The sequence below is a fragment of the Ovis aries genome, chromosome 5 (genome assembly GCF_016772045.2).
Source record: "Ovis aries strain OAR_USU_Benz2616 breed Rambouillet chromosome 5, ARS-UI_Ramb_v3.0, whole genome shotgun sequence".
Classification (NCBI taxonomy): domain Eukaryota; kingdom Metazoa; phylum Chordata; class Mammalia; order Artiodactyla; family Bovidae; genus Ovis; species Ovis aries.
The window spans coordinates 50211668-50224464 of record NC_056058.1 but is presented as its reverse complement, the minus strand read 5'-3'; the positions used below and the strand labels follow the sequence as shown (position 1 = coordinate 50224464).

General features: G+C 42.8%; 1 protein-coding gene across 22 annotated transcripts in view; it reads right to left on the bottom strand.

Annotated features, from left to right (window-relative positions):
- LOC101105495 (protocadherin gamma-C4) overlaps positions 1-12797 on the bottom strand; it is a 171618-nt gene that overhangs the window by 27576 nt on the left and 131245 nt on the right. Inside the window, exon 1 of one of the 22 annotated variants that reach the window (XM_015096092.4) lies at positions 2881-5457. The exons of 20 other annotated variants lie outside the window; for them this stretch is intronic. In XM_015096092.4, coding sequence (XP_014951578.1) covers positions 2881-5313 — 2433 coding nt within the window. In that variant the 5' untranslated portion in view covers positions 5314-5457. Of the gene's footprint in view, positions 1-2880; positions 5458-12797 lie in introns of those variants that run through there. One more of the 22 variants, XM_015096106.4, reaches the window with a different exon arrangement.

Sequence of the window (12797 nt, the reverse complement as noted above, 5' to 3'; positions counted from 1 at the left end):
CAGTTCAAAATTCTGCAATGACTATCATGGATATAGCATAAAATAAAAAATCCTTGGCATAGCCTAAAGGTAACTCAAGATTTAACTCCTGCCTACTTGCTTCACTTTATCTCCTGCAAAAGTTGTTTTACAAATACACTTTAAGGTTCAGCAATAATAAAAAAAACTTTATCCCTCCACATAGAATTTCCTGCAAGGGTCCCTCTCTACTCGCCTTTCCCCTTTATTATTTGATAAACTACTACTCAACTTTCATCCTCAGATCAAGCATCATCACCTGTATGAATTCTTCCTGATTTCCCCAGGCTGACTGGAGTGTTTCTTCTCCTTTGCTCCCATTGCTTCCTGTATTATATAGATTTCCCTTATCATTTTTGTGGGTGTGTGTACATGTCTGTCTCCTAAGGTACTCCGTGTGCCATAGGAGCAGGGACTGTGCCTTTTCATCTTTTAAACTGTCTGGTACATTCACCAATACATGGTGAATTAGTGCTATTATCACTTGTTAGTTCAACAAGTATCTATTGAATGCTCGTACTTTATAAGTATTTTATATTGAGTATACATTTTATATACATTACTTTTCATTCTCACACAATTTTGGAAGAGTTTATATTTGAGAACACAAGCTCAGAAATGTTAGGAGACTTGTGTAAAGTCTATCAAGTGCAGTATTAGGGTCTCCCCACTTTCACCTCTGGTCTGTCTAGAAAGAAACAAAATCTTTCTGTAACATCTTAAATCATTTTCCTAACAGTGTGTCATCCCTGTAGCCATCACCTGACCCTTTTTGCTGGCTTTAATATCCAAGAACTGACCTCTTATAGATCTCAATCCCTTTTATTTGCAAGTTGACACCAAAACAAACATATCTATATTATTAATACTTGAACTGGAGGATCATAAAGCCCAAATCCTATATATCCTAGACTTGACCTTTTTATGCCAAGTGTGTGATTCTCCTATCTCTAGATTTTTAAAACAGGTGTATTGAGCTACATAAGTTATCCATTACACCATACAATTCACCCCTTTAAAATGTACAATTCAACGGTTTTTAGTATATTCACATATGCTAAAATGATGCAAACACCACAGTATTATAGGAAAATGTTTTCACCCCTAAAAGAAACACCACATCCATTGCTGAGCTCTAAATTTTTAAAGAAATAGTTGCCCAGGGGCTAGTGGTTGAGGAAGATTTTTCTCCTTAGATGACTGAAATATCTCACATCTTCCCTACAGTGCTTTCCTAGAGCTATTCTATATAATACTTTTAGGTTGAGAAATAACATTATAGAATTTTTTAAAGTTCAGTCTGGCAAAACAAGGCTGGCTGCTGGTTCTGTGAACTTCAAAATAACACTTCGTTTCAAAAACATGCTAATTGATGGACAGGCATATCTTAGGGCAATGCTTTTCAAATTTGCCTTCACACTGGAATCACTTGAGGACCTTCAAAAAATATCAATGCCTGTGTCCCATCCCAACAGACTGCTTTAATCCATCTGGGATGTGGCCTGGGCTTCAGGATTTTTAAAAGGTCCCTAGGTAATCCTGGTGTGCAACCACGTTTGAGAACATCATTCAAAGGAAAATGCCCGTTGTTTTCCAGTCTGACCAGAAAAGCAGCAGCTGCTTCTCTCTGGCTTTCATCCTTCCTTAGCCTTTCCATTTATGCCTCTGCTTTGTCTCCAGGTTAGTAGCTAAAGAATTTTTTGGAACTATGACACAACAAACACTGTGCATATATTGCATCATGCACTAATCTTACAAAACTCTTGCTACTTCTTTTCCACATACTAAAAATGGGGCTAGAAAGTAGATTAACTTGGCCATGGACTCATGGATGGTAAGTGGTGGAGCTTCTTATGTCTAACTGCCAGACCCAAAGGTTGATAGCAATAATACACTTATTAGTAACAAAGTTATAGTTGTTCTCCCACAGATGGAAGTATGTTTAAGCTGCACTCCAAAACAAAGGCCTGGACACTATCCTGAATAAATGAAAGCTTTATCTTTTTTCTCAGGGTATGAATTTGCCTGTCACACTACATTTATACTAAAATAATAATAATAATGGTGAAAGGATAGGAATGAACACTTAGGGCAAAAAGAACTTTCATTTTGTACTTTATGTCCTTCTGAATTTATTTTCAAAGTAAATATTACTTTTACTTTTATAATGAATGGTGGTTACCTTTGGATTTGGGAATAAAATTAATTTTAATTTTTTCTTATATTTTTCCATATTTTCCAAATTTTCTATAATGCACATGTAAGTAATGTCCACATAATTTCCTGTAGTGTCCTTGAAATAAAATTTAAAGGACTCTAGAATTTTATTTCTTTCATAGAAAGCCATCTGAGAATGAGGAAGAGGATCTGTCCAGTCAAAGGAAAATGATCAGCAAACCATTAGTTTTAATGCAGATGTGGCAATCATTTGAAAGATGGACAGATGAGGTGGTCTTTATACTCCTAGCAGCTGCTACTGGCTAGAGGCTTCCATTAACTTGTACTCAATGCAAATGATACCAAGCTAAGCTCTGAGTGCTGAGATGGTGAGTTAAAGCTTAATGGCCCTTTAGCAGGATTGGTTAGTTGCTATGGCAAGTGAATGCTGAGGGTGTGAATTGTGTCCACAGATGAGTGAATTAACTCCACACTGTGTGGGACCACAAAGCACACTCTAGCTGGGCCTTCTCCCTCCCCCAAAAGGCACAACGTTTGATCTACGAAAAGCCAAGTAAAAATGTGGATGCATCATTAGGAAAACGTCTTGATCACTGAAAATGAAGATGGCTACATACGTTCCTAGAAGTGATGCAGGAATCAAAAAGCATTCATATCATTCCAGGGTGACTTGCTAACCCTTACCTGTCCAGGAGGGGAGCTCTCTGCACCCAGCACTTGCCTATAGAACACTGGATCAAGGCTCCGCAGAGTGTTCTGGCGGCTGGCCAGGGGGCTGGCAGCGCCAGGTTTCTTCAGCAGTGGGTCACTGCGTCTCGAATCAGTGGTGAGGTATACCTGATGGTAAAGGTGTGGGGCCATCAGGCCTCCCCGCACAGCGTCTGCGTGCAGAGAGGGCCCTGGTGTTCGGTACAGGGAGCTCACAGGGGCTCGGTATAGGTCCCTGGATTGCTTCCACTTGTAAACTTTGAATATGATCACTCCTAATACTGTGACTGCGAACCCCACGGAGACCAGGATTAGAGAGAGAAGTAGATAAAAGGTGAGATTTTTATTCTGCTCCCTGGGGGCAGAGCCAGCAGGGAACTCAGCCAGGGCTTCAGGAGATTCCTCAGTTACTGACACAGTCAGGGTCGCAGTAGTGGACAGCGATGGCTCCCCATTGTCTCTGATCAATACCGTGAGAGTCTGCCTGGGCGAATCTGTATCCTGGACTGGGCGGGCAGTGGTGATTTGACCCGTGTGAAGTCCCACAGCAAAAAGGCTCTGGTTGGGGGCTCCCAAGAGGTTGTAGGAGAGCCAGGCATTGTGCCCTGAATCTGGGTCCCAGCCCACCACCCGTGTGACCAGGTAGCCAGCAGCAGTACCTCGAGGCAGCATCTCCACTGAGCTCTGGCCAGGCCGGGGGTATAGGACCTGGGGGGCATTGTCATTGCAGTCAATGACAAACACATTCACACTGATGTTGGTAGCCAGGACAGGAGTGCCCCCATCACTGATGTGAGCTGTTAACTCAAACTCACGGCGATCCTCATGGTCCAGGGGCACTAAGGATGACACGACGCCACTGTCACGATTTATCGTAAAATAGCGACCCACTAGGCCTATTTCAGCTCCTTGCTCTAAGAGAAAGAAGGAAAGGCGAGCATTCTGTGGGGCGTCGGGGTCCCAGACACTTAGGTTTAGTATTGAAACACCAGGCAGGTTATTTTCCTCAACGTAAACATTGTAAGAAGACTGGGAAGATTGTGGAGGGTTGTCGTTGATGTCGGACACTTGCACCCGCACTGTCGTGAGGGCTGAGAGGGAGGGGGTTCCCGCATCTCGAGCCGTGATGCTGAGGTTGTATTCTGGCACGGTCTCCCGATCCAGGGCTGCGCTGGTTTTCAAAGTGAAGTAATTCTTGAGGGAAGATATAAGGCTAAAAGGGAGACCTGGTGGAACCTCGCATGTCACCAGCCCGTTCTCCCCAGCATCCAGATCGGTCACGCTGAGCAGAGCAATGACAGTTCCAAGTGGGGCGTCCTCGGGGACTGGGCTGTACACGGAGGTGACTGTGATCTCCGGGGCATTGTCATTTACGTCCACAACCTCTACCAAAACTTTACAGTATGCTCCTTCGGGACTGGCGCCTTTGTCTTTGGCCTGTATGTAAATCTCATGGAGTTTGGCGTCTTCAAAGTCCAGCCGACCCTTGACTGTCAGCACCCCGGTAACAAGGTCCAAGGAGAATAGTTCCCGCACGCCAGCGCGGTTGTGGCTGCTGAAGGAGTAAATGATTTCGCCGTTGGGGCCTTCATCCAGATCCGTTGCACGGACTTGCACCACGCGAGTGCCTGGGGGTGCATCCTCCAGGACACGCACCCGGTACAAGGACTGGTTGAAGGTGGGCGCATTGTCATTTGCGTCCAGCACAACGATTCGAATAGGAAGGCTGGCGGAGCGAGCCGGAGTTCCTCCATCCAACGCCGTCAGCACCAGCTGGAGATCTGGTTCTCGCTCCCGGTCCAGGGAGCGCTCCAGAACCAGCTCCGCGTACTTAGTGCTGTCTTCCCGCGTCTGCACTCGAAGCGCAAAGTACTCGTTTCGGCTCAGCTCGTAGGTTTGTAAAGAGTTGCTTCCCACATCGGGATCATGCGCGATCTCGAGCGGAAAGCGCGTTCCCGGCACCGTGGCCTCGCTAATCTCCAATTTCATTTCCCGAGTAGGAAAAGAGGGATTGTTGTCGTTGATGTCTTGGATCACCACTTCCGCGCTGAACAACTCTAGCGGCCTCTCCACTACCAACTCCAGAGTTATGGTACAGGAGGGCAGGGTCCCACACAGCTCCTCTCGATCCAGGCGGTCATTCACGAACATCTCTCCGGTCTCCCAGTTCACCTCAAAGAATCTTCGGCTAGCTCCGGACACCACCCGGAGCCTGCGAGCTGACAGGCTGCCGAGATCCAAGTCAAGGTCCCTGACCACGTTCCCCACCACGGAACCCTTCTCTCTTTCCTCCAGGATCTCATAGCGAATGACCGCGGCGGAAGCCTTGTGCAAGGCACCCAGAAGCAGCAAAACTCCCACCACTCTCCCGGTGCTTACCAGTCCGCCCCTCCAGGCCTCTGGGACCATCTCACTCAAAGACAGTTCCTCTTAGGAGGGTCCAGATCGTCCCGGCTTCTTTCCCGAGAAACTTTCAGCGGGTTAGCGCTCGGGCGCTGGGCTCCGAGTCGGACATGGCTTTCTGGATGCCGCTGATTTGCTCGCCGGCTGTTCAGTCTCGGCCTCATCCCCCGGCGCCGAGAGGGGACGGGCCGGGGCCAGATCTCCAGCGTCTCCATTGGCCGACAGCGGCACGCAGAGTCCCAGCCAATAACTGCACGAAAAATGCGCCAGCGCCGGACTCTCCGAGCGGGACAAGCACTAGCGCTGGGAACTTCTTTCCTTTGGCTTTCTTCCAGAGTTTACAGCCAGAGCTCCTTGGCAGAAGCTGCACATCCGAAACCCACCTTAGCTGGAAAGCCAACTACCAGGTGATGAAGCTTGCCTTCCTACAAGTCTAAAAGCCAAACAAAGGCCTGTTAAACATTTTAACCGCTACCTTTAATCTCTAAAACGGGGTTCAAACCTAACCGAAAAACAACACAACGTTACCTGGTCTACTGGAGGACTAGGTAAAACTCACCTAGCTGGACTCTACTAGTAGAGAGGCGTTTAGCTTTTTTTTTGAGGTATAATAACAATTTTAGTTTTCTTTCTTAACAAATGCGACTGTAGCATTCCGGTCAATTCCCCAGTAGAGAGAAATCTACAGGAGCTACCACCGTTTGGTTTACCTTTGTTTTGTGAAATTTAAAAACATAATTCAGGTATCTTTTTAAATTGAATGTTATTGCGTAGTTCTTATTTCTTCACAATGAGGGAGCAATGTGAAATTTTTCTATCCTATTTGTCCCAACAAGCATAATCTCAATCAGAAAGCATAATTTCTAAAGTTTTCCTTTACTTGATCAATCTGTTTCTCAAGATCATGAGGCATGCCACAAAAAGACGTTGCATTGCTAATAAAAGATAATATCCCTTCTTCACTATGCCCCCCCCCCAAAAAAGAAAAATGACCAGGTTTTATTTACCACCTGGAACATTTATAAAATGATTGGGATATCCAAAATATAAAACCTTTAGCCAGGGAATAAAGAGTCTGAATTTTTCTGCATTTAAGATTGTAATCAAACAAAACAGTAATGACTAGGATAATGAATAAGACAGTCAACTATAAGTTAGAACCCAGTCATACATCCTTTGAAAACAAACTACCTTCTAAGGGTTCCTGTGTTCCTATCCTATTAAATCAATAAGGCAGATAAAATTCTGGCATCAGAGTAAGTCAATGATATATATCTCCCATAAAAAAGAACACAGTAATGTCATCTGCAGCATCAGGGATGCAACTAGAAATTTTCATAATAATTAAAGTAAGTCAGAGAAAGACAAATACCTTATGATGTCACTTATATGTGGAATCTACAATGCGGCACAAATGGGACTTTCCTGGTGGTCTAGTGGTTAAGACTCTGCACTCCCAATGCAAGGGACATGAGTTCGATCCCTGATTGGGGAACTAAGATCTCGCATATCAAATAAAAACCAATAAAAAATAAGGCATGAATGAACTTATCTACAAAGCAGAAACAGACTTGCAGACAGAGAGCAGACTAGTAGTTGCCAAGGGGGAGGGAGGAGGGATAAAGACCATCTGGAGTTTGGGGTTGGTCTATGCAAACTACTACATTTAGAATGGATAAACAATAAGGTCCTATGTGTACAGCACAGGGAACTATATCCAATCTCCTGAGACAAACCATAACAGAAAAGAATATAAAAAAGAATGTATACGTGTAAAACTGAGTCACTCTGCTGTGCACAGAAATGAACACAACACAGCAAATCAACTATACTGCAATAAAAAACAAATGCATAGCCTTTGTATCTGGCTTCTTTCACTTAGTATAGTGTCAAACCCAACTCTTAACCACACCCTCAAAAAATGTTTTCTCTCCACCCTTCCTCATCTAATAAGGGCCACTTCTAGTCTAGTCAGAAATTCTCAGGTCACCCTGGAAGCCCCATCAGCAGTCACAGGATGGACAGCCAGCCAGCCATGGTGATGTTTGAGCAGCTGGACTACATCATCAATGAGCCTTCTCCCAAGCTGCACAACGGGCATGTTCACCCAGGACTTCCAGGAATTTGTAAATAAATGCCTGATTAAGAACCCAACCGAGCTAGCAGACCTGAAGATGCTCATGAACCACGCCTTCATCAAGCGGTCTGAGATGGAAGATGTGGATTTTGCTGGCCGGTTGCCCGTAGAACACGGAGGCTGAACCAGTCCGGCACGCCCACACAAACGCCATGAGTCGATACTCCCACTACAGCTACCGCCACCCACCTAGTGCACCCTGGCCCACCACTCCTGCCACACTTTCCTTTGGGACACACATGTGGTCCTTGGATCCCCGGAGGCCGAGGGCACTGTGCTGTCTTCTCAGAACCTGTTTCCTTAGGCTTAAGGGTGTGTGTTGGGGGGAACAGGGAAAGAAAAAGGAAACATGCCCCCCCAAAATAAATTCTCAGGTCATTCTTGGGACTTCCCTGGTGGTCCAATGCTTGAGAATCTGTATTGCAACACAGGGGAAGTGGATTCAATCCCTAGCCCACTTGCCACAACTAGAGAACGCCCTCAGGGCTCAAGGAAGACACATGCAGCCAAAGTAAAAAAATAAGAACTAAATTCTCAGGTCATTCTTAACATCTTTCTCTATATTCCTACATTTAATTCATTACCAGTTCATGTCAATCCTTACTACTTCCAAACTATACTCTGAATCTATTGATTACTTTCCCCTTTACTGCTACCATCTTAAATACTGTCAGCTTCCCCTCCGGTCTTCTTACTTCCTCTTTCACTTTCCCTAAACTCCATTTTGCATGTGGAAACCTAAAGAATCTTTCAAAAATATCTATTAAATCTTTTCAAAAATATCTCCTTACTAAATACATTGCTTGGTACCAGGACTGGCTACATAATTTGCAGGACCAGTGCAGAATGAAAACAAGGGAACTCCTTGTTTAAAAATTACTACAGGGGGAAAGTACAACTACCTGTTGAACCACCACTGATAGGGTACTAGAACTAGTATCAAAAAAAGATACTGCACGTCCAAAGACAAGACGCTGCAGCCAGATGATAGGAGGGGCACAGTCACGATAAAATCAAATCCCATACCCCGTCAGTGGGTGACCCACAAATTGGAGAAAAATAATACCAAAGAAGTTCACCCACTGTTGTGTAGGTTCTGAACCCCATGTCAGGCTTCCCAGCCTGGGGATCCCCAGGGAATCTGGCTTTGAAGGCCAATGGGATTTGATTATAGGACTTTCATAGGACTGGGGGAAACACAGACTCCAATCTTGGAGGTCACAAACAAAATCTTGCACGCAACAAGACCCATAGGAGAGAAGCAGTGACTCCACAGGGGTCAGAACCAAAACTACCTGCTAGTGTTGGAGGGTCTCCTGTGGAGGCATGGACTGGCAGGGGCTCACCACGGGGCTGGGGGCACAGGCAGCATCAAGCTGGGAAGGTCCCCCTTGGCATAAACCCTCTTGGAGTTCACCATTAACCCAACCACAGAACCTGCAGACCCCAGGGCTGGGTCACCTCAGGCCAAACAACCATCAGCGAGAGAGTGCAACCCCATCCATCAGCAGATAATTGGATTAAAGCTTGACTGAGCAAAGCCCTGTCCGCCAGAGCAAGACCCTGTTTTTCCCATGGCTAGTCCCTCCCATCAGGAAGCTTACACAAGCCTCTTAGCATCATCCAGAGGGCAGACAGAAGAAGCAAGAAGAAGCACAGTCCCACAGCAACTAAAACAAAAGACATATTACAGAAAGTTAATCACAATGGAAAAGCACAAAGTTATGTCCCAGATGAAGGGACAAGATGAAACCCCAGAAAAACTAAATAAAGTGGAGATACACAACCTTCCAGAAAAAGAACTCAGAATATTGTTAGTAAAGATGATTCAGGATCTTAGGAAAACAATGGAGATGTTTACCAAAGACCTATAAGAACTAAAGAACAAATAAGCAGAGATGAACAATACACTAGAAAGAATCAACAGCAGAATAACTGAGGCAGAAGAATGCATAAATGATCTAGAGAACAGGATGGTGGAAATCACTGCCATAGAACAGAATACAGAAAACAGGATGAAAAGAAATGAAGACAGCCTAAGATACTGCTGGGACAACATTAATCATATCAACATTCACATTATAGGAGTCCCAGAAGGAGAAGAAAGAAAGGACCTGAGAAAACATTTGAAGAGAAAATAGCTGAAAACTTCCCTAACATGGGAATTCGGCTTCCCTGATAGGTCAGTTGGTAAAGAATCCACCTGTAATGCAGGAGACCCAGGTTCGTTTCCTGGGTTGGGAAAATCCCCTGTAGAAGGGATAGGCTACCCACTCCAGTATTCTTGGGCTTCCCTTGTGGCTCAGCTGATAAAGAATCCACCCGCAATGTGTGAGATCTGGGTTCAATCCCTGGGTTGGGAAGATCCCCTGGAGAAAAGAAAAGCTTCCCACTTGGTATTCTGGCCTGGAGAATTTCACACACTGTACAGTCCATGGGGTCACAAAGAGTTGGACATGACTGAGCGATTTTCAATTTCCCTAACATGGGAAAGGAAATAGTCAACCAAGTCCAGGAAGCACAGAAAATCCCAAGCAGTATAAACCCAAGGAGGAACACACCAAGACATACAGAAATCAAACTGATACAAATTAAAGACAAAGATAAAATATTAAAAGCAACAAGAAAAAAAAAAGACAAATAACATACAAGGAAACTTCCATCAGGCTATCAGCTGATTTTTCAACAGAAATTCTACAAGCCAGAAGGGAATGGCATGATATATTGAAAGTAATGAAAGGGAAGAACCTACAACCAAGAACACACTACCCAGCAAGACTCTCATTCACATATGATGGAGAAATAAAAATCTTTCCAGACAAGCAAAAGCTTAGAGAATTCAGCACGACCAAACCAGCTTTTACAATGAATGCTAAAGGAACTTCTCTAGGCAGGAAACACAAAAGAAGGAAAAGACCTATAGAAAATAAACCCCAAACAATTAAGAAAACGGTAATAGGATCATACATATGGATAATTACCTTAAATGTAAATAGATCAAATGCACCAACCAAAAGACATAGACTGGCTGGTGGATGAAGACATGTGCATGTATGCACTTCCACTTACCACATCACTCTGCTTGACCCCCCAAATTGTATGTAATTATTGTATATTGTTAGGTTAATCATGTTCCCATTATGACTTACAATTGTAATTATCTTATTTTTTGTCTGACAATTGTGAAAACTGATAAACATCTTTCACTATTATGATTATGTAACTATTACTCACATAATACCATTGTATGATTGGTGAAAAGAAAAATAAAAGAACCCTATATTACCAAAACTACTATTTAATAGCAAAACCTGTAATCACTTTAAAATCCAGATGCATACCAGAATTATCTTGAAATTTTTTGAAAAATACAAATGTCCAGGTATTGCTTTTTCTTCAGAGCTCCAGATATGTTTCTAATGAGCAGCCATGTTTAAAAACAACTGAACTATATGATGATCTTTTACTTTTATCTAGTTTGTTCACTTTTTCTATTTCATATTCAGTATTCAGGGCTACCATTTCATTTAGCTTATGTTTTCCAATTTCTCCATCTCTTTTTTATGCTCTTTCTCAAGCTTCTATCAAGATACAGTAGAAAAGCTTTTGTATACACATATATAAATAATATGTATAATATATGTATTTTAGAAAACTTATGAATTTTTGCCTAACAAAAATTTATGACATTTTGAACCCACTTGCTTGACTTAGTATGAGTAGAATGCTAGATTTCTAATTTTAATAGATATATAACAAGCAACAGAAGTTTACTATATAGCATAGGGAACTATAGTCAATATCTTATAATAACCTATAATGGAAAGTAATTTCAAAAATAATAGACATGTATACATATAACTGAATCATCTTGCTGTGCACCTGAAACATTGTAAGTCAACTATACTTCAATAAAATACATATATTAAGAAAAAAGATTTCTACAGGGCTTCCCTGGTGGTCCGATGGTTGAGACTCAACCTGCCAATGCAGGGAACATGGGTTCAATCCCTGGTCCAGGGAGATTCTACATGCGGGGGGGTCAACTAAGCCCATGTACCACAGCTACCGAGCCCGTGCTCTGCAACAACAGAAGCCACTGCATTAAGAAGCCCAAGCATCACAGCAAAGAGTAATGGCTCACTGTGACTAGAGAAGGCCCATGTACAAAAAGACCCAGCGCAGTCAAAAACAAAAATAAATTTAAAAATTAAAAAATAAAAATTACTACAGTTTCAAAACGTTGACAGCAGAGCGTTAAACCAAATGCTAGGCTCTTCAAAGAATGGGGACCAGTATGACTGCACAGTTCACATATCCATGAACATGGCCTTGCCTGGCACAGAGAAGTATTGCCTAATATTATGTTTTAAAATATTAGATAACTACCTAATATTATTTACTCCGAAAGGATCAATATCAGAAAAACTTACTCATGGTACTATTAAATTAATGAATTCAAGGGAAAACATAGGTATTATCCTCTAAAAACCCAAATATCATCTAGTAATCTTTTTTTTTTTTTAATATTAACCCTCATAGTCAACGGAAGAGTCTGAAATGCAGCACTTGGGCGTGATCTCAAAAATTACTAAATGGTCTCAGTTTGTTTCCAAGGCAAACCATTCAACATTACAGTAATCCAAGTTTATGCCCCAACCACTAATGCTGAAGAAACTGAAGTTGAATGGTTCTATGAAGACCTACAAGACCTCCTAGAAGTAACACCAAAAGATGTCCTTTTCATCACAGGAGACGAATGCAAAAGTAGGAAGTCAAGAGATACCTGGAATAACAGGCAAGTTTGGCCTTGGAGTACAAAAATGAAGCAGGGCAAAGGCTAACAGTTTTGCCAAGAGAATGCACTGGTCATAGCAAACACCCTCTTCCAACAACGCAAGAAATGACTCTACACATGGACATCAGATGGTCATACCGAAATCAGATTGATTATATTCTTTGCAGCCAAAGCTCCACATGATCAGCAAAAAAAAGACTGAGAGCTGACTGTGGTTCAGATCATGAGTTCCTTATTGCAACAGTCAGGCTTAAACTGAAGAAAGTAGGGAAAACCACTTGATCATTCTGGTATGACCTAAATCAAATCCCTTATGATTATACAGTGGAAGTGACAAATAGATTCAAGGGTTTAGATCTGATAGACAGAGTGCCTGAAGAACTATGGACAGAGGTTTGTAACAATGTACAGGAAGTGGTGACCAAAACCATTTCCAAAGTTAAGAAATGCAACAAGGCAAAATGGTTGTCTGAGGAGACCTTACAAATAGCCAAGAAAAGTGAAGTGAAAGGCAAAGGAGAAAAGGAAAGATATACCCATCTGAATGCAGAGTTC